At 45.1% G+C, this 22,165-nt stretch overlaps 3 protein-coding genes across 19 annotated transcripts in view; 1 reads left to right on the plus strand and 2 right to left on the minus strand.

The window, feature by feature from the left end:
- The first annotated feature begins 2 nt into the window (after positions 1 to 2).
- AP-2sigma (adaptor protein complex 2, sigma subunit) lies at positions 3 to 3,954 on the plus strand. The gene is made up of 4 exons (XM_070522026.1): positions 3 to 146; positions 410 to 559; positions 2,802 to 2,975; positions 3,608 to 3,954. Exons 1-4 carry the CDS (start codon positions 144 to 146, stop codon positions 3,707 to 3,709), a joined length of 429 nt encoding a protein of 142 aa, XP_070378127.1. The 5' UTR covers positions 3 to 143; the 3' UTR covers positions 3,710 to 3,954.
- A 7,913-nt stretch (positions 3,955 to 11,867) lies between these two features.
- LOC139047874 (rRNA-processing protein UTP23 homolog) lies at positions 11,868 to 13,761 on the minus strand. The gene is made up of 2 exons (XM_070522025.1): positions 13,535 to 13,761; positions 11,868 to 12,490 (listed from the first exon to the last, which is right to left on the minus strand). The coding sequence occupies exons 1-2, from the start codon at positions 13,684 to 13,686 to the stop codon at positions 11,881 to 11,883; spliced, it is 762 nt and encodes a 253-aa protein (XP_070378126.1). The 5' UTR covers positions 13,687 to 13,761; the 3' UTR covers positions 11,868 to 11,880.
- A 4,501-nt stretch (positions 13,762 to 18,262) lies between these two features.
- The window catches only part of LOC139047886 (delta(14)-sterol reductase TM7SF2-like), a 41,500-nt gene continuing 37,597 nt past the window's right edge, over positions 18,263 to 22,165 (minus strand). For all 17 annotated transcript variants that reach the window (XM_070522058.1, XM_070522057.1, XM_070522054.1 and 14 more), the window contains one exon: positions 18,263 to 21,840. In XM_070522058.1, the coding sequence (XP_070378159.1) occupies positions 21,680 to 21,840 (161 nt within the window). In that variant the 3' untranslated portion in view covers positions 18,263 to 21,679. The remainder of the gene's footprint in view (positions 21,841 to 22,165) is intronic.

Below are 22,165 nucleotides of genomic sequence, written 5' to 3' on the forward strand. Positions count from 1 at the left end.
GTAGTTGACATGCGCCATCTGTTCAACTTCCGCAAGCCAGTCGGCGGTTTGCATTTCCGGTTTGGGGCGGCCAGCGAGAAGGGAGGCGGAGTAGTTGGTTTGGTGCGGTAGCCGCTGGGCAAATCTTCTATTACTCAGGAAATATGGTGAGTGGGCACTATTTCGACATTTCCCGTTCACCGGCGACGTTTCTGACGCTTTACGCAATGCCTACCGTGATACCCGGCCATCCGCAATGCCTATTACTGCATCTTGCTTTCGGCTACTTGGGTTATGTCACCCATCGGATAGCAATGATCCGCCTTACGAAGTAAAAAAAAAAAAGAAAAAAAGAATATCTGCTTCATCTCGGTGCATCTTTATCATTGCGTTGCCTTCATGTTACTCTTCAATGCCTCATCTTTTTCAGATACGCTTTATTCTGATTCAAAACCGGGCCGGCAAGACGAGGTTAGCCAAGTGGTACATGAACTTTGATGACGATGAGAAACAGAAGCTAATCGAAGAGGTTCATGCCGTCGTGACGGTCAGAGATGCGAAGCACACGAATTTCGTCGAGGTAAGTCCTTCCATATCAGTGGTGCTATCTTTCCAGCCCTTCATTTTTTTTTTTTTCTTGGGCTTCATACAACACTGAACCATCTCTAGCATCCTCACCCGGTATCAATGGTTATTTCCAACATTGATCGGAGTGCCCTCCGGCAACTTGTTCGTGTGCGTGCGCTTCGCTTTATCTGAATTTATGTTACGCTGAAGTGATGTACACGTTTATATGGTGTTCATGTGCCGCGGAGAAATAGTTCTTACCCCTAGGATTCGGACAATTTTTGTGTGCGCGCTTGCTAGTAACTGTGCCCATCATTAGTTATGTCGCAATAAGCGCTGTGTGTTATCGAACTGTTTACTTTTGTTTGTTGTTCATTTGTGTCTTCAGCTTGCATAATTACTCAATAGCCCTCGGTGCTGCGTGGTAATATGCTCCAATTGATGCACATAAAGGCCCACAATTGAAATGAACCTGCTGCAAGATGGAATTAAGGAAAAAATAAATCGCAACTCCTGGAAAGTATGACTCTCTTAAAGTGTAGCCTATCATTCAGCTTTGAGAGGTTTGTTAATAGCATCATGAGGACTAGTTAAATGTGGGAAATAAAACTGACATTTTCTTTGCCATAATGCTGACAAGCCATATTCACTGTGTGAACTCAAGGTGGTCTGGTAGCAAAGCGGACTGTGATAGCCAGGTGATATGGTCCATCATTGGTACCGGTCAAACAATCTCAATTGCGGCTGTGTGGACTAATCACTGGATCACACGAGACCGCACTCTGTTGGGAGTCAGGGTAGCGTATCCCACCGCAGTCATACAGTTGTTGCGTCTCTGGGTCCGAACAGCCATTACGGTTCCATGGCTGGTGGTGTGCAAGGTGCCGGGCAATTGAGAGGCCCAGGGCGATGTCCAGGAGATGAGATATAGGGTTTATTTACAAACTTGCATGAGCACGAATAGTACCACTCGTACAACTAGGAGCACTAGTACAAGTCGGAGCACACACCCACAACACCTCCAGATCCGCTTTTTATGCACTACTCTTTCCCCTTTCTCTCGTAGGGGAAATTCACCGTTCTTCCCGACCAACCAGAATCTTTGAACCGTTCGCAAAATCTCACCCATGACGTCGCATCGTTCCGCTGGGCTCCGCCTCCAATGTTGCACGTTCGCCCCCGCATACGAAGCAAACGACGTGGCAAACTGTGAACTTGATGTCGAAATCATTCCCACGGAAGTCCTCGACGTTGGCCCCTTTTATCAATTAGTGGGCCATTCGTGAGAGTGCGCTTGTCAGGGTCAGATGCTGGTAGAGTGGTCTTTGTGGGAGTCATTGCTTTCACGAAGGGCAACAGCTGTTGTCGCCTTGACATGAGCCCCTTGGCTTGGGTGTCACAGTCTGTGTTGGGTCAAGTGCCACAAGCCTTATTGTGTGCTCAAGCAAACCTGTCCCATTAATTACATCATTGAACCCCCTGCAATATTTTAGATATACTATAGGGTGTCCTGGGTTAACGTTAGCCAAGCTCTTCAATGAAAAAATATATTTAAAAAACATGGTGCAAGATACAGTTTTAAGCCCAATGGTGTTCAGTCGTCAGACCTGTAACAACCAAACATCATAGGTTTTATAACTGTACCTCGCACTGTGCCTTTTTTAAAAATCTTTTATCTCATCGGAACAGCTTGGCTGATGTTATCTGAGACGCACAGTAGACAGAGCAGTCTTGCGTCTGTCATCGTTACGGGTCAATTTTGCATCCACGTTTTTTTCTCACTGCCCTATCTATACTTAAAGAATGAGCCAGCTAGCCAAAACCTAAGTTTTAGCTTTAGATAAATGATTTGTATGGCACGAGACAGTGTGTGTAACAGCTCGATTCCTGCAGTCACGTCCTGCCCCCTAGGTGACCAGGATGGCTCTTTTCCAGTGGAGAATTAAATCTATTGACTAGCCCCACTTGTAGAAGCACAGTGTGCTGCTCCCACAGAAAGATGGATTCGGCAGCTTAAGGCTTGCGCTTACCCTGCCATGGCTAGCTTTGTTGCGGCTATATCTAGACACAAGTAAAACGGACCCAACCAAACTGCCACTTATGCTCTACACGATTCATGATAAGCAGAAATGTTAATCTTTGTTAATGCGTTCAACACATCACTGTGTTTGTAGCAAGGCCCCACACACTATCGGTGACACATTACTTGTTAACCGGCATGCTTCCTTGTGGTCATTCTGGCGTCCTCTGTGCAGTTCCGCAACTTCAAGATAGTGTACCGGCGCTACGCTGGCCTCTACTTCTGCATCTGTGTGGACGTGCACGACAACAACCTGGCCTACCTTGAGGCCATCCACAATTTTGTGGAAGTGCTTAACGAGTACTTCCACAACGTTTGTGAGCTGGACCTCGTCTTCAACTTCTACAAGGTGGGGCCCCACACACGACGTTTGTACTGGTTGCTGGGACAAAAGTATCCTCGTCTCCTAGTCCCAGCTTAACGTAGATTCGGGAAGCATCTTCTAGAGTAATTTTAGCGCACTTCAATGAATGTGCTTCACTTTCCTGAAATGTGCAACTTTGCCTCTCGTTATACCAGCCGTGACAAGGGTTGCTTCTAAAAAATCTAGCGGCAGGTCATCTGGTGCAACCTGTACTGATTGTATCCTGCTTCGAGTTTTATCTGATCTGCCACGCATGAAGCAATGAAATGTTTGCAATGTACAAAAACTGCTCAGTTTGCAATTCAGCTGAACCCGTCAGTTCACCAGTTGGCTTGGCCAACACCTGTCATGTTCGTGCAAGGTTGGTAGGTGGCGATTCAGGTGACTTGTCAGCCTGCCACCTGGCCTGACTTGCACCTGTCGCAGCATGTGCGAGCTTGAGCAGTTGGCGAACCACCAGTTGACTCATTCCAAGCCTGTCAAATTCATACAGGCAAAGTTATTTCCAATTTGCTCGAATTAGCAGACGCATGCTCAAAGCACTCACCTCCAGTTGAGAAAGGCCACTACAACTGTGGTCACCATCGGCACCGCCTCTTTTTTTTTTCCCCACCTAGGTGTACAGTGTCGTGGACGAGATGTTCCTCGCTGGCGAGATCCGAGAGACGAGCCAGACGAAAGTCCTCAAGCAGCTGCTGGTCTACAACTCACTGGAGTGAAGCGGCAGAATCATCATGGGCTCTCTGGCGAAAAAAAAAAAATACTTGCTTCTTATTCCACCTCACCACGCACTGACATGCATGCAGAAGGGACAGACAGGTTCAACCGAGAGGGAGCGGGCTGGCGACGTGCACGTGATGAACAACCACATTCCCTTCAACTGGTTCCATGCGCATTCTTTTGCAGGAGTGACTCTCTGGCATGCCAAGCCTTCTGCTTCTTAAGTACACTTCTTTGTTCTGCAGTTGCCTGCCCGCTGCGCGTCTCTGTTTTACTCAATAGCACTGCAGAGTTGATGTGCCAATGACACCAGCAATACTCCTCCTGGGTCTAGGTACCCGTCCTCCTCGCACCCTGATGCTCTGAAGTGCAATGCATGCTTTCTTCTTCTGATGATATGTTCCGGAAGGTAAATTCTTGGTCTGGATTGTCGAAAATGTTGAACTGCTTTTACTGTTTCTAAAGAGAGCGATACGAGTCGTACTTGAGTGATATCGCAAGGGCAGCTGATTTCGCTGCGAGCATTCTTGGGTGTCCTTGAAATTGCTAATCCGTGTGTTGAGCTGATTTCCAAGGTGGACACGATGGTTAAGGCACACATTGCAATGCTGATGCTTGTTTGCTAGATAACTATGCATTTTATTCGGTCAGCGCAAGCATCAAAACTACAGCCAGTTGCCTCGCTTTCTTTTCTTTTCTTTTTTCTCTGCAAGCTGGGATTTTCTTGGGTGGCAAGGCACTGGGATTTTAGGACACTATGACACTTGTTGCATAGCAACCTATGAAAGCTTAAAGAGCGTTTGTCAAAGACCACTTTCTTGGACACAATGAAAACGTAGTATCTACGACACAGCGATTGCTGCAAAAGAAACTTTAAAAAAAGTGCTATTTTGCAAATGTTACTTTTCTTCAACCCATTTAGCTTGTACCTTCAGTTGAATGAAATAAGGCAGTTGTACAGAGAGCATTGCCTCTAACACACTAACCCGCTGCACAAGATATCCTGTTATTGACAGTTCATTAGCTTTCTCCTCGTTGCTTGTAATAGTTTAAGCTGCACAAGAGTGAAGATGTATCTTTCTGTGCAGCACTTCATACATCGACCCAAGGTATAGTGAATGTGACCATCTGGTTATGGCGTGCACTACCAAGCAACTTGTATGGCTTATGTATGCACTGTGATGGTTTGTGGAGGGACACGGGGGTGGTGTGGGAGGCTGTACCAGTGGTGTGTAGTATTATGTAAAGTCATAACCTGTATAACATACACTTGTACATAAAATGCCTATCCTTACCGATCGTGTTGTTGTCTTAGTGCTTCCAAGACTCAAGCCAACACAGAGTCTACAGCAGTGTTGGTAACATTATTTTTGGACAGTCGCAAGGTCATGACCCAAAATTCTTTATTTTTAGTGTAAAGTCAATAAGTGGTGATAATTACGAGTTTCACCTTGTTACTGTTTACGGATTGCCGGAGCAGTGTATGGCAGTTGCAAAGCTGGTAGCGACGCCTTGGGACTATTTGTCCAACTACAATACTTTGAAATATTTGTGTCGTGTCATCGTTGTTGAAGGATGACAGTAAAAGTGCAGCACCTTAACCACTGTTTCTACCAACGCTTTAAACCAGCGCTTAAGTAGATGATAGGTCACAGAAGTATTAGCTTGGCATGCCCTCCGGCTACTCAGTCACCAGATTTTGTTGCCAGCATTGTTGCTGCCATACACCTCTCCTGTAACCCAGTATTTTGCAAACTGTAATGTGTTTATGGATGGGACAAAACTCTAACGACGATGACTTTCCCAGAATTTTTGTCTGTTATAATGGTAGTTGGACATCCTTTATTTTTTAAGCTACATTTTAAGTTTATTTTCTGCGTTGGCGAGTGAATGGCGAGAATGTAAGAAACAAAAACAGCCCCAGCCTCCTAAAATGTTATGCAATCTCAAGATATTGCTTTGCCTAGAAAAGCATCTTTGATGCACCGAGATGGCTCACTAATTAGCTCTTAAGTATGCCTCACCCGCCGTGGTTGCTCAGTGGCTATGGTGTTAGGCTGCTGAGCACGAGGTCGCGGGATCGAATCCCGGCTACGGCGGCCGCATTTCGATGGGGGCGAAATGCGAAGACACCCGTGTACTTAGATTTAGGTGCACGTTAAAGATCCCCAGGTGGTCGAAATTTCCGGAGTCCTCCACTACGGCGTGCCTCATAATCAGGAAGTGGTTTTGGCACGTAAAACCCCATAATTTAATTTTTAAGTATGCCTCGTAAGTTGACAAACAGAGGCACATATCCCCTGTGAGATAAAAATTGCGGTGAAGCATTGACGTTTGCAGACTATTTACATCATCATCAGCCTAGTTTATGTCCACTGCAGGACGAAGGCCTCTCCTTGCGATCTCCAATTACCCCTGTCCTGTGCCAACAGATTCCAACCAGCACCCGTAAATTTCCTAATTTCATCACCCCACTTGGTCTTCTGTCGTCCTCAAATGTGCTTCTGTTTCCTTGGCACCTATTCTGTAACCCTAATGTTCCACCGGCTAACCTACACATTACATGACCTGCCTAGCTCCGTTTTCTTTTTTTTTTTTCTCTTGATGTCTATTAGAATATCGACTACACCTGTTTGTTCTCTGATCCAAACCGCTCTGTCTCTTAACGTTATGCCTAGCATTCTTCATTCCATCGCTCTTTGCACGGTCCTTAACTTGTTCTCAAGTTTCTCTGTTAGTTTCCAAGTTCCTGCCCCATATGTCAGCATCGGTAAAATGCAATTATTGTACACCTTCCTTTTCAATGATAATAGTAAGCTTCCAGTCTGGAGCTGACAATGTCTGCCATATGAGCTCGAATCTATTTTTATTCTGTTAATTTCCTTTCCATGATGAGAATTCCCTGTGAGTAATTGACAAAGGTTAAACGTACTCCTTCACAGACTATAGAGGCTGACTGGCAATCCTAAACTCTTGTTCCCTTGCCTGGCTATTCATCATTGTCTTTGTCTTCTGCATATTAATCTTCAACCCCACTCTCGCACAATCTCTGGTAAGGTCTTCAATTATTTGTTGTAGCTCGTCTCCAGTGTTGCTGAACAGGACAATGTCATCTGCAAATCGAAGGTTGCCGAGATGTTCACCGTTGATCCTTATTCCTAAGCTTACCCAGTTTAATAGCTTGAATACATCCAAGCACACAGTGAATAGCGTTGGAGAGATTGTGTCTCCTTGTCACCCCTTTCTGCATAGGTATCTTCCTGCTTTTTCTTGCGGAGAATTAACATAGCTGCGGAATCTTTGTAGGTACTTTCCAAGCTATTTACGTAATCGTCCTGTACTCCTTGCTTACGTAATGTCTCTATGACTGCTGGTATCTCGCCTGACTCAAATACCTTTTCGTAATCTATGAAAGCCATATAGAGAGGCTAATTGTACTCTGCAGATTTCTCGATTACCTGAATAATATTGCGGATGTGATACATTCTAGAGTAACCTTTCCTGAAGCCAGCCTATTCCCTTGGTTGACGACAGTTCCGTGTTGCCCTTATTCTATTGGAAATTATCTTGGTTAATATTTTATATAATACTGGGAGTAAGCTAATGGGCCTATAATTTTTCAATTCTTTAATTTCTCCCCTTTTGTAGATTAGTATGTTTGCATTCTTCTAGTTCTCTGGGACACCTGAAGTCGATAGATAGTTCGTATAGAGAGCTGCCAGTTTTTGAAGCATTATGTATCCTCCATCTTTGATTAAATCAACTGTTATTCCATCTTCTGCCACTTTTCCCCTGTTTCATGTCTTGCAATGACCTTGTAACCTCATCGCTAGTTGTAGAGTCTCTGCAACCTGTTCATTACTGCTTCAAATGGAAGTATCGTGGCTCCTCTTGGTACTGTACAAGTCAGTATAGAATTCTTCCGCTGCGTTTATTATATCTTCAAGATTGCTGATAATATTACCCTCTTTCTTTCAGTGCATACATTTTGGTTTGTCCTATGCAAAGTTTCCTCCTCGCTGATTTCATGCTGCGTCTATACTTTATGGCTTCCTCAGTCTTTCTCACATTATAATATCGAATATCCCTTATTTTCTACTTGTTGATCAGTTTTGACAGTTCCACAAATCCTTCTCGTCTCTTGAGTTGGACACTTTCACACTTTGTCGCTTCTTTATTAGGTCCTTTGTTACTTGGGAGAGTTTGCCTACTGGTTGCCTTGGTGCCTTACCTCCCGCTTCAATTGCTTCCTTTGAAGCCAGCCTAGTTACAGTTTCATTCATTACCTCTTTGTCATCTTCACGTCTCTGTTCTAAGGCTGCATATTTGTTTGCAAGTAGCAGCCTGAATTGGTCTGCTTTCACCCTTGCTGCATCTGGGTTGGCCTGATTCTTCCGGACCAATTTTACTCTTTCTATTTTCAAATTGAGGTGAATCCTAGACCTCACTAACCTATGATCAGCGTACCTTACCTAACACTTTAACATCCTTCACGATGCTAGGATTAGCAGAAAGTATGAAATCTATTTCATTTCTTGTTTCACCATTAGGGCTTTTCCAAGTCGTCTTTCTGTTGCTACGCTTCCTGAAGGTGTTCATTATTTGTAGCATATTCCTTTCTGTGAATTCTACCAGTATCTCTCCTCTAGTGTTCCTAGAATCAACGCCATCATTGCCAATTGCTTGTTGACCAGCCTGCTTTTCCCCTACTTTTGCATTGAAGGCAATAACTACAGTATAACTGAGTTTGCACTTTTCTCATCGCTATAATTAAACATCTTCATAAAACTGATCTATTTCATCATCATCATGACTGGAGGTTGGAGCGTAGGCTTGTACTATCCTTAATCTGTACCTCTTATTAAGTTTGATTATGACTACTGCTACCCTCTCATTAATGCTGTATAATCCATCAATGTTGCCCGCTATGTCCTAATGGATTAGGAGTCCTACGCCGTATTGCTTATCTGGGAGACCTCTGTAGCAGAGTACATGGCCGTTAGTCAGCACTGTATAAGCCTCACCAGTTCTAATCTCACTAAGGTCAATGAGAACCCGCCGTAATTGCTCAGTGGCTATGGTGTTGGGCTGCTGAGCACGAGGTCGCGGGATCGAATCCCGGCCAAGGCGGCTGCATTTCGATGGGGGCGAAATGCGAAAAACATTGGTGTGCTTAGATTTAGGTGCACGTTAAAGAACCCCAGGTGGTCAAAATTTCCGGAGTCCTCCACTACGGCGTGCCTCATAATCAGAAAGTGGTTTTGGCACGTAAAACCCCAAATATTATTAAGGTCAATGATATCCCAAACAATGCCTGATAGTTCCTCAAAGAGTACTGCTAAGCTAGCCTCACTCGACAGAGTTTGGGTGTTAAGGGTTGCCAGGGTCAGTTTCCAAAGGTGTCACTATAAACGTCTTTAAACTTTCCAACACCGGTCTGTAGTTGACCACCATTGGCTAATTGCTGTGATGGCCATTGTGTAGATGAGCTCGCATAACCAGATATAGACATGAAACGTGTGCCAGCACAGTTACCTGCCGGCGAAGGCAAGCCGACATTGTTGCTTAGCATGTACAGTCTCGTGCTGCTGAGAGCAGGGGGTGTTGAAAATAGTGTGCCTTTTAGCACTGCACTGTGTAGTGCAGGTGTTTCCTTAAGAGCGACAGGCTGGTTGCCAAGGGAACAGAATCGCAGTCGAGCACTGCCCAAGACCACAGAGTTTTGCGCCTGTGCACAAACATCGGGCAAATACTGAAATGAACGTCTCGTGTGGGAACGATGGGTGGTACATGGATTTGTCTGATATTTGTGCTTGCGACTTCTGAAGTTTTTGTGGCTTCCTTCATTACACTTTATCTGCCTTCATTGTCCTAAATTTCTGAGCAACCTATACTTTTCCATGTGCAGGAGACTCCGAGAGCATGCACAGTTGCTACTAATTGCAGTGGTTAAGCTCGTTGAGGTGGCCGAATCGAAATGCGTCAAGTGTCTCAACCTGCTAGCTTGCCCGCGAGAAATTCATAAGGGCGTTTTATGCTGCTTGTCAATGCATGCGTCTGTGACATAGTGGTTTCAATATCGGGCTTCTGTGCTACAGGTCCTGTCGTCTGGCAATTTCAATAATGCTGGTGTAATTATTTATTGCACATTACTTTGTTAAAAATGAGTTTACAAAGTGACAAAGGCGTTTGAAGCCAGAAGGACGAAGTTTGGCCAAATCTATGTACTAACCATTATCCCCAAGCTGGCTGAAGTGCCCCGCTTGCAGCTGCCTTATACACTAGTGCCAGAGTCCCCTCTAGTAATTGTTGCATGAAATTCTATGCCAAAGAGTATGTGGTTCAATAAAATTGGGAAATGAGCAGGCACAGGATCAAGTCGGCTGGCAAGATCGGTAATGGGAGATCACTGGACGAGGCCTTTGTCCTGCAGCGGACATAAAAGAGCAAGAACGACAGCAGTTGGCAAGGATTTATACCTTCAGCACAGAGGTATCCTCTGTGCTGTCAGAGATTACGGGTACTCGGGCAGCGGCAGCACCAAGTCAATGATTGCCCAACCTAAATGACTTTGCCTAAAAGAAGTTCAGCAAGCATTTTGTGAAGATTTCCTTCATCTAAAAAATGGCACTTGTAAAAGGAGTGACATCTGGCAAATGGGATCTGGCTTCTTTCAAAACTGACATCTGGAACCAAGGAGGCGATGTCCCAAAAGTGAAACCAGAGTGCCACCATCTTGCTAGGGAAACGAAAAAAACTGCGTGTTGCAGAGAATATTTTTCCTACTTCGTGTGGGTTTAAAACAACTAATTTAGCTTAGTGGATCCTGCTCGACGTGCATCTATGATTCACTTGGTTTTAGCTTGAGCATTTTGGAAAATGTTATGGAAATTCGTAATATCAATACACAGCCGAAGGTAGTATTTTATCCAGAAACAAGCTTTTACTAATCAATCATTCCAGCTCTTGCACTCGAAAGAGCAAAAGCATGCTCCAGCTGGTGTAACTCTCATTCGGAGGCGATTTAGATGCAAGAACCAACTTCACCTCTGCTGGTAAGATTGCAAAAGCTGTACTCCTTTTTTTTTTCAAGTTTTTGTCTGGATTGCATTGTAAATCCCATGTGTGAAGTGCAGAGTGCACAAATGCCATTGCATCAAGTGGGTTTGCATTGTCAGGCAGTAGCACTTTCTTTTTTTTCAACCTGCGTTAGTAAAGCAAAGAAATTCAACTTGGAACAGGCTTATTAAGCCTTAGGTTATCATCACTCGCAAGGATAACTTGGTGCCTATAGCGTTCTGTGGCTGAACATACGAGTTTCATTTCTGGACATAGCAGCCACTTTCCTACGGGAGCAGAATGCAAAAGCTTTCGTTTACCAAGCTTTGGACACACATTAAAGAACTTCGGGCCTTCAAAATTAATGCAAAGTCCCCTACTACAGCATGCCTCATAGGCAGATCATGATTCTAGCCCATAAAGCCCCAAAATTATTTCTCATTTACTAGTGCTTCTTAGACTACAGGCGAAACTTCCTCTTGTCAAGGCCGCTTACTTCTACCGATAAGTTCATTATTTGCATCTTCACTCTTGTAGTCAACTGTACGCCACCACAACATCACATGCTTTGGCGACTCACTAATTGCGGCATTCTGTGGAGAACAAGCTTCAGGGTTTGATTCGGAGCTATGATGGTTGCATTCTACATTTCAATGGGGCGGAATGTGGATATGCACAAGTAACAACACTGCATTTTACGTTACATACTGACCTCGTGTAATCAAAATTAATTCGGAGCCCTGGGTGACAGCGTCCCCTGCAGGCTGCCTTAACGTGCCACGGTGGAACAACGGCTAATGGCATTTCTCTGCTCTGCACCAGATTACAGTTCTTGGTTCCCGGCAGCTGCGGAAGCATTCCAGTGGGGGCAGAGTCCAAACATACTCGAATACCAAACGCTGAGTGCACATTACAGGATCCCAGATGTTTCAAAGTAATCTGCAGAATCCTGCCTTGCTTTCAGACATAACTCGCCAATCAACCATTGGTTACTTTACACCTTTGGGGCATAATAATCCGTCGCTCAACCAAGATCACCACCAAAGTCAATGCCCCGCTACATCACGGAGCAAGCAACACAGAGGAGCACCAAGGCCAGGCGCACACCACTTTACTCCGCAGAAGACTTCGAAAGTTCTGACGCAACGTGCTTGGCAAGCTTGACGCGTTTGTGCCTCTTTCGCTTTCTGCCAGCCTCCGAGCCAGCCTGCACGGCGTCAGACGACGGCCTCTTCGGGGCCTTCTTCGGCTTCTTGCACGACAGCGGGTTGGGCCCCGCGGGCTTCCTCCGCTTCCTCTTGGCCGCCGCTTCGTCCTCCAGGAGGTTCTGTTGCTTCTTGAGCTGCTTGACGACCTCCATCTGCCGCTCGGGGGCCTCCGACTGCGCCCGCAGCGCCTCCATGCCCTTCTTTTCGCTCTTCTCCGACGGCTTTTCGAGAGTGATGGCGTTGAAGAGGTAGAGGAGCGGCACGCCGACCAGGGCGCGCAGTCGCTCGCTGAGGTCGTGGTCCTGCGTGGCGACCATGTAGTGGTCCGGGTTGCGCTTGCGCACCATGCTGTGGAAGCAGTTGGCGGCCGTGATGGGCTGCTTCTCGTGGCCGCAGCGCCGGACGGAAAACTGCTTGACGACCAGCGTGGCCCCGTACAGCGTTGGGCCGAGGCTCTCCGTCTCGGTCACGGCGCAGACCGTAGTGCAGAGTTTGACTTCGTCGCCGAGGTACCTAAATTATAAGAAAAAAAATGGCTGTGGCTTAGGTAAGGTTAAGCCCAGGATGCAAAGCATACTAGCCTTTATTTTAGTTGTTGAACCACTGTTTAGCCTGGTGAACTGCTGTTGCTTGGCTATATTTGGTTCGGCTAGACGAAGAAACAACTCATGCATTACTGCTTCGCCTTCAAGAGTGGAACGCGACAGCGTTCCCGTCGACCCGCCAAGGGGTGTAAGACAATGGGCTACAGCGCAGCGACTACGCGCCCCGCATTGGACGCGGTGAGCGTCGAGCAAAGCAGCGTTCGGCGCGGCAACGAAATGTGCGCCTGAGCAAGAGACGCACGCCTTAGAAACAGCTCGTTTCTAAGGCAACACCGCATTCACTAGAGGCGCTTTTGTACCGCTTTGAAGCATCGTACTCGTGGCTCAGTGGTAGCGTCTCCGTCCCACACTCCGGAGACCCTGGTTCGATTCCCACCCAGCCCGTCTTGCAAGAGTTGAGCCAAAGCCGCTTCTCCTCTGTCGTGACGTCACGGTGTCACGTGGTTTCAAGGCGACACCGCCGCGCCTGAGGAGCTGGGTTGAGCTCTCGTAATATGCTTCGCATAAAAAGATATATACGTGTACGCAGAAGAACCGTGGCTGTGTCGCTCGCGGCGGGCACCTCGGGAGGAATTCACAAAGCTTTTGGTTCGTTAGGTGCTGTCAGCCGTCGGTAATATGTCCGAAGTTGCGATTGGATGGCGCCTACACTTACGAACAATTCTACCATAAGAGTTTACAACCTTGAATTACAAATATTGAGTAATCGCGTCAAGAAGGATTGGTTGGGTAGTGGGAATTTGCTACACCTCCTGCTGGTTGGGTAAGTGGCAGTTAATACGCGGCTATGATTTGAACCAATGATTTGTCTTCTGCATCGCTTGTCGTTCTAAATAACCAATGAAAGACATATTGTTACGCTTTATGTAGCGAAACGTCAGCCGATTTCGCGACGCGAAGCTCCGAACAGGAAAGCGACGTCGCCTGTAGCATAGAGACATGGAGAACTCACTTTGGCATTTGATCCCTGATGTTCACTTTGTACTTGAGCGCAGCCGCGCAGAACGTGCCGTCCACGAGGATCTGATACGGTGGTCGGAATCCGAAGGCATTTTTATAGAAGCTGAGGTGCCTCTGTACCCGCTTGTAACGGTTTATCCGCATTCTGCTCTGTCAACGTGCGCGCTACGGCATGCTCTACTACACGTGTCGGCGCACGTAGGAAAACAAGACGTGAATATAGCGATCGTGTGGATATCGACGTCTAAACAACGATAATGCCGATGCCAGTGACATCTTTAAAGATTAGCAGCAAGAAGAACGAGAGGCGTATGCAGCTACAAGAAGAAAGAAATAAAAAAAGCATAATCTTAAAACATTGAGTCTGAAGCACTTCAAGAGAAATTTAATGCGTGTTTGGAAAAATATAAGGCGGGCCAAAACGTAAAATGGGAAACGTATGAACGCTGCATATGCTCCTTTGACTACGGCGCCGATGTGGTAAATGTGGTGCGCTAGCGCAGTTTTAATGCGTGTCCTAAACATTTTGAAAAACTGCAAATATAAAAGAAAAAATGCGTCCCAAGCCCGGCGCTTATGTGCTCGTGCGTCCAACAGAAGTGGACTTCTCACCTGTACAGGTGAGGGTATCTGCGACATGCATGCAGACACCTTCTGATCTCGTGAGCATCTTCGTTTTAACGGCGTGGTAAAGATTAGGAGGACGCGTATACTAATTCACAACCGAAATATTTCATCGGCACGATTGAAATTTGCATTTGAACCTGACTGCAATTTACATATGCGCGACGAAGCTGTCCATCTGTTGACAGTCGAGCGCGTGTTTTAGTATGCACCAAGACAACCTAGCTGTTCAGGTCAAGTACTATATTTTAAGAGACCGACATTACATGCACATCAATTAAATCACCATGTCCACGTAAACAGCCATGAAGATTCACTCATTAGTCATATTGCCTTTTTACCACTGTTCACTTTGCACACATGTACATGTTGCAAAATTGAAGCCGAGCATGTACCCATCAGCAGGAATCCAAAGACAATAAGTGCATCACTTAACTGTCCCCAAAATCAACTATGGCATACATTGGTGTTCCAGTTGGTAGTTTGTAAAAGCCTCCTCTTATAAAATTTGAAGTAACACACCAACGCATGTTTTAACAGATTGAAACCTCGATATAACGAAATTCTTGTTATAGCAAAGTATGTAGCTTTTTATAACTTCCGATCCATAGAACACCATATATTTTGAACCTCAATAGAGTGAAGTGTGTTTATACATGTTTTAGTATAACAAGATATTATTGCTGCTGCAAGGAATACCATGCATGGTGTCAAAGACATTCTCAAAGATTTGGCAATAGGGGCACTACAATGATATTCCTCTAGTCTCTTAGACTTCCAGACCCACACATTTTCTCAAGATACTTGCCATAAAAGATCCCATGCACTTTTACATTCAAGCATACTTTTTCTGTTTATTTTCTTTGAGTATGCAAGATCACTCTTTTAAGCATGGATGACTTATTATCCAGGGCTTCGCAAACCTCTTGCCATGTATGCAATGCTTTACTATAGGGAACAGCTAATTATCATGCAAGGCCATGTCGGGGCTGCAAGGTGACTCATTCATGAGTTCACTCGAGGAAGTTGATGGGCACACAGACACAGTGTCATGGTTCAACATGGTCCCCCTCAGTCCCATCTTTGGCTGCCGTTGAAGCTTGCCAAAAACTTCGAGGAGGCATACTGTTGTGTGCCGGCCACTTTGCAGTAATGGCACTTTGCTCAAGAGGAAAAGTTGCGACATAATCGCTGTTTCAGAAGAAAGTCCCCACCATTCTCGTGCCAATACTTCACTGCCACTTCACTCTTCATACTGCTGAGTGGCATGCACACTTGTTGACTGGAACATCTGTAGTTCAAACTGATAAATTCAGGTCTTGTAATTTGTAACGATGCAAAAAATTCGTCTTGAGCTGCTTTATTTGTTGAAACTACAACAGCATATCCTCGCACTATTCAGTACAGATGCGCTTTTGCTAATCTGCCAAAGTGTGAGGCACATGTCACGATGAAACTTTTTTGACTCGCACATGCTTATGCAAGATTTTTGCAACTGCCAGCAATGCAATATGTAGGGACACTTCAATGCCCTTGAAACAATTGTCCTTGCACATAATCTTTTACATAGCGGTAATGTTTTCCATCGATTGTGGTCGCCAGGCACACACTTTTATCCTTGCTTTTCTATTAGATTATGCACCTTCTGTAAATTTCTAAAACCAGCAGAAATTTCCACTTGGAAGGCACAAGCTCCACAAAATTCTGCTGCAAGCACTAAATGCTTTCAGTTTTGTCAAAACTGTTTCTAAAATAATAGTCATGGCACAAAGTTCTTTTCAGCTCCATTGCAGATGGCCAGATTGCCAAGCAGGCACTAACAAATGTCCTACTGCAAGAACCTGCAGAAGAGCAAACAAGTTCAGACTTGTCCTGGATGCATCAAGAATTGGCTATGTTTCTCGGAGATGTATCAGTAGAATTGTAGCATTGTGCATATCAAAACTTTCCTAGTAACCTTCGTATGTTGCTACATACCTTCTTGCGAAGATGAGGATTTGAGCAGCCCACTCAAATTGTCACAGAACTTGAATTTTCTTTCACATTTTGATAAAATGCTTTGTTGGTGGGCAAGATTAGGTTAGCGCTGAGCTCCGAGCTTAACACCTTGACAATACAACCTACTTAGCTTCGTCTCTCCACAAGCAGCCCAACCTGCTGTCTCTTTTCAATATATCTTATTTTGGCCAATGTTTATGCCGTTGCCACTCCTACTAGTCAAGATCCACTGGCAGTACATCTGGTGACTGGCACTCATTCACAGACATACCGAAGGCAGCGAAGGAGCCAGTTTGGCTATCTTTAGTGCATGCCATTGTCACGGTTCGTTTATGGAAAGCGATTAATAATAATAATATAACTATCCATGTTTTCCATTCAAATGAAGGATGAGAGCATTTGATTTCAGAAGTGAAAGAAGAATGTATATTTACATATAGAAAGAGGAAAGAAAACACATAAACAAAGGATAGAAAAAAAAGAATAAAGAGCACTTTATGCTGCTTATAACACAGTTCTCCTTAATCAAAGTCACCGCTATTCTAATCCTATAGTTGTTAGGTGTGTCCGAATACACAAAGACAGTAGACTGAAAGCGGGGTGCGGCCTACCAACAGTTCTGGCACATGGTCGCGTAGGTGAAGAGCACCGAGCCGTCGTTGACAGAAGGCACTGGTCACTCCTTGAACAAACTCCAGGTTGTCACGCGATGGGACCTTGTGCTGGCTCAGGAGGTTAGGCAGTCCAGGTTCTGCCTGTGGGAATCTGGAAGCTCGAGCCCGTGGCCCGACAGCTCACTCCAGTCACGCGGTGGGACCTTGTCCTGGCTCTGGAGGCTAGGCAGTCCAGGTTCTGCCGGTAGGAGTCTGGAAGCTCGGGCCCACAGCCCGACGGCTTACTCCCGCGGACGCCGACTTCTTCGGCGCTCGCTTGCATCCGAACACCACCACGCCGTTCTAGGGTCTCCCCCTCACCTCTTCTTCCTTCATTTTCTTCCACGTCACCCATCGTGTAGGGCCCTTAATGGTTCCTTTCTTCTTAGTATTTCGTTTTGACGGTGCGTCAGATATCACGTGCGTCCCTTCGTTGTTGTCAGCTTCTTGCACTCACCCATTCGTTCTCGATGTTGTCTTCGCCACACTGCTCCCTTTATCTACGACAGTGGTTTCGCGCACTGTCACTACCTAACACCCAACAGCCATGCAGCACTCGAAAAAGGACTGTGAAAGACATGCAATTTGGAACAGCTTACATATGCAAGCTTTGCAGTCACCTCCACACTTGACCAAGTACTCGAAGGAAGGCTTTCTAGATGTAAAATTTACAGTGGAAAAAGACGAGCGTAAGAAATGCAGTGCAAGGGGCAGGCACCAGTAATCTGTCTTGTGCACCACGTTTTTTGTCCTAGCCTTGTCCTGCACTACAAGATTACCTCATTATGAAGCAACACACCCAAGAAAACATTTTGGCTTTGCAGGTAGCTCGTATGGAATAGCAAGCATAAGGAATGACAGGAATGGGACATGTGCAGGTTGTCCCGAGAGTTTTGGCACACACACACGCGCCTCTCGATGGTGTTGCAGGCAACCTTATGCCTTGTTCCACACAACCACCGCACAAAGATCACTTCTCAATGGGACATACAACCAAACAGCAAGCACAAATCGGTCCCCTATAGTGCTTAAAACAAAGATATCTCGTCCCTGCCCCCAAAGTAAAGAAATTGGGCCCATTGAATACAGCCTCAATATTTTCAAGTTAATCCCTTCATTACATTTATGAATGTTACCCACAATTATTGGGTAAATTAATGCCACCCGATTCTTAGCAAATCTTTCTTGGTGCGCCACTGCCTTCGATGTCATTAATGAGCAACCCTGCAAAAAAAAAATGGCAGCATTCCCCATTTTTTCAAAGCAGTAGAGAACGCAAGTTTGACAGGAATTTGTCGAGTATTCCTTGAAAAACTTTTAAAGGAAATGTCTCCCAATTTCCAGAAAAGTTTTGAGACGATGGGTGGTGTCCGAATCCACACCCCAGCGACAGCTCCCTTTGATCTTGTCTGAAAATGAAAAGTAACTCGCACTCTTTCGACATGTAAAGAATGGGATAATGTTTATTGTTACATGATGCAGCGATACATAAAATGGGCAACTGTGTTCACACTTCGGGGACACATGTTGCTATGCTACACAATGGGATACAGTAAAAATAAAAAATCTCAAGGGTACAAATCTGACTTTTTTTTTTCCTTTCTTTTGGCCATGCGTTCAGAGCATGCGACATCTGAAACTAAAAAGAGCATGTTGCACTTATTCGCATACCACAGTGAAAACAAACAAGAACACTAAGCAAGAACAGTGGCGTTCTCACTTTCTTATGTACATGAAAATATATGTATTAAGATGAACGTGCATGAGCAAATTGCCAGTGAAAGAAGAATAACCTGTCTAGACAAAACAGGAAATGAAAGAAGCGTTCAGAACAGGTTGGAGTAAAGTCGTCCAAAAATGAATTGCAAATCAAGACTGCGGGTGAACGGCTTCTCGCGACGTCTACACCATTTCTGAATCCAACAAAGTGATCTGTCTCTAATGAAAGAAGCGTTCAGAACAGGTTGGAGTAAAGTCGTCCAAAAATGAATTGCAAATCAAGACTGCAGGTGAACGGCTTCTCCAGACGTCTACGCCATTTCTGAATCCAACAAAGTGATCAGTGTCTCTCTGGTTTCAATACATAACACCTGCTAGGACGAGCATGCTTGTTGTGTTTTTTAGCATGCGTTGGTTTTTTATCTCAAAGAGGCTTGGCTTACCGCATGCCCTGCGATTGCATTTCATTCTTAGATGACCGCAAAACGACTCTACGCGGTTGAGTTGAGAATCAGATTGAGGACCTTCGTGAAAGCGTCGACTTGTAACATGCAGAGTTTCGTGAAACATTTTATTTTGAGCACAAGTACAAATGAAACACATCATGGCATTGCAGGTATTTAAATAATAATAATAATTAAAAAAACATATCCACCACAACGAGAGTGTGGATAAACAGTGCGGCTCCTACACCTTGAAACAAGTGCAGCAAGATGTCGGACAAGGCTTGTCTCAGTTATTACTCAGCAATTGAATGCTCTTTGCAAAGAACAACAAGGATAAAGCAAATGAACAACAATGTATAAAATACCAGGTACCAAATGATCCTCTGCGATTTTTCATCCTAGCAAACACAGGCCTAAAAAAAAAAAAACAAAAAAAAACAAGAATTACTGCCACTCGGCACACCGATGTGAATATTTCTTAGAAAGGATGATTAAGTTAATCCATACGCATGTCAAAAATAAATCCAATGCACTATTACGCTCAGTACGAGCTACAACGCTCAACTGCGTTGCTACGCGCTTTTGGGTTGTAGCTCATGTTAAGCGTGTTAGTTTACCTACGTAATGCATTGTGCATCAAGATCACAGTCATCTCGAAAACACTAGACTGTACAGCTTTTGGCTTTTTCAAACGCCGATATAACAAGTTGCTGCATGTTGTTAGAGCTAACCTTATAACAATTCCTGGCAGACATAATTATGAATTCACCAAGCAAATCAGGAGAAAAAAAAAAGCCAACCAGCTCAAACAGCTATCAGCTGCAATACTTTTCGCCTTGACAACACAGTAAACTGTAGCAAGTCTTAAGAAACGCACTGAGTAAATAAAGATTTAAACGTTTAGGAAGAACTCATTTCTAAGTCGTAAGAAAAGCACCGTATTTATATTGCGACACTGAGTAAATAGAAAATTCAAATGTTTAGGAAGAACTCATTTCTACAAACTAAAATGAAGGAAACGGAATTCATCAAAGCAAATAAAACGTATACAACAGAACATACCGTGCAATCTGTTGCCACCTTAAAACTAACTCGTACAATTTTTTTTAGCTTTTCAAAAGCAGGCTAAATTACAATAGAACATACTTCTGCAAAGCTTTGCTTTCTTAAAATTAACTTCCACAGTTTTGAAGCTTTGTAAAACTGAGCCAACGTAAATGACAGCACAGTCACAGCCATTGTAGTGGCACCGAAACGCACAGGCGCATGCTAAGCAAGCTCAATTTGTACATGCTAGATTTAGCAGTGAAAGTTGTCAACGCACAGATCACTTGCGAACGCCGCAGCGATTACTAGTGCCTCCTAAGGAAATGGCCGAGCCCACAGTACTCGGACTCTGTCACCGCCTTCCCAACAGCGCTCAGAGCCCGGCAGGTGAAACAACGAAGCTGGCTACACTGGCTACATCACAACAGAAAGCACGCGATCCTTGGCCATTGCCGGCACCGACACGGCGACAAGTTCTGCAACAACACTGTCAACATGTCTCGTAACCTAGGACGTACTGATCTAAACTAAACCTAGGAGCGCAACAGTCGCCTACAGATCTGAATGAGGGCCAATTCCAATGAGACCATTTGAACAGTTAAGACATCTTGCAATGATTTGCTCATTTCACAAAATGAAATGAGCGATTTGTGCGACTTTTCCCAAACTGAAACTTTTTAAGAGTCGCATGGCTGCAAAAACGGGTGCTTCCCGTCTTTTGCAAGAGGAACCGACTTCGCCGTCTCTGCCGATTTCTGGGCGTAGCTGGGACAGGTCTTTGCACGCATCAAAATTGGAGGAAGTGATAAGTGCCCTTTTGAATACAGCGCACATACATGCTTTGTACAAAGCAATGAGTAAAAACAGATGGATTTTGATGTTGTTAAAAGCCAAGAAATTGGCGATGGGAAAACATTTGCTCTCACAGTCCATGTGGACTACGACAGGTTGTTTTTTAACTTCAAGCATTCCAGCTTCCTTTAAAAGAAAGCGTGACAATTTCAACAAGCGTTTAAAAGGCATCACACATGTGCACTCTTAGTGATGATGTTCTGTGACGTGCTTAATAAAAGTTCTTTCATTCTTTTGACTTTACATGCCTCCTATGACAGGGCAGAGCTTGCCCATGAAGCATTTCGCCACTGCGACGTGGTTGTGTAAAGAGTTGGCACAGCAACGGTTAAGCGACGCCAACGTAATGTTCAGCGGGAAGCAGGTGACAAGGTGCCCATGCCGGGCATATGACTCGAAAATGATAAAACCAGGCTACATGAGACTGGGAAATCGATTTCAGGAAAATCGATTTACTGCGTTAAAACAAAAAAGTACCAAAGCGAAAGGCGAACTTTGCCCTGCAAGCTATACCATGAGGCTGCTTCTCTTCTCCGTCTCCATGCCGTCTGCGGCAAACTTGCGGCTCAAACGTAGGCCCAGTCACGCGCGTCCCAGGGTGCCAAGCTTGTAAAATGAAGCCCTTCTTTTCTCTCTTGCGGATATTGCGTAAGAGCGCAGCGAAAAAAAAAAGGGTGGGGGGTGGGGGTGGGGAGGTAGGCAGCGATGGGGTCGTGAAACACACAAGACAGGCGGTGACAATGTCAGAAGAGAGAGTCGGATGGAGAGATGAGGGAATCCGGTGGCCAGATGGCAAAATCAGAAGACGTAGGGCACGAGCCGGTACTTGACTCGCTGGGTGTAGTTTGCCCAGAGGTCGCCGTAGCGCTGCCGACACTTGCGCTCGACCTCTAGCGTCCTCGTGACGAGGAACACCGTACTCATCAGCAAGCTGTAGAAAGGCAGCACGTGGTGGAAGCCTGCAGAGGGAGATGGCGGTGGTCAGAAGAATGTCAGTTGTAGTACAGCCTGTCCACAATGTTACTGTTTAGTCACGGGCAAAGATCTGCATGTGACCCTTCAAATATGAGGCATCAGTCACATCTGGCTGTCACCACACCACAAGGTTGAGCTTATACAAGCTGCTTTTGCCAAGTCCCACAGGAGATTTTTCGGCAGCTTGTCTTAGAGGGATTGACAACCAACTTTTATGGTAGCCATCTTTTTTAGTGCAATGGAAAGAAAGTTTATCGATCATAGTGTTGAATCACGCAGTTGTAAGGCGGGAAACACTGTCGAACATTT

This window comes from Dermacentor albipictus, chromosome 7 (assembly GCF_038994185.2).
Source record: "Dermacentor albipictus isolate Rhodes 1998 colony chromosome 7, USDA_Dalb.pri_finalv2, whole genome shotgun sequence".
Taxonomy (NCBI): Eukaryota; Metazoa; Arthropoda; class Arachnida; order Ixodida; family Ixodidae; genus Dermacentor; species Dermacentor albipictus.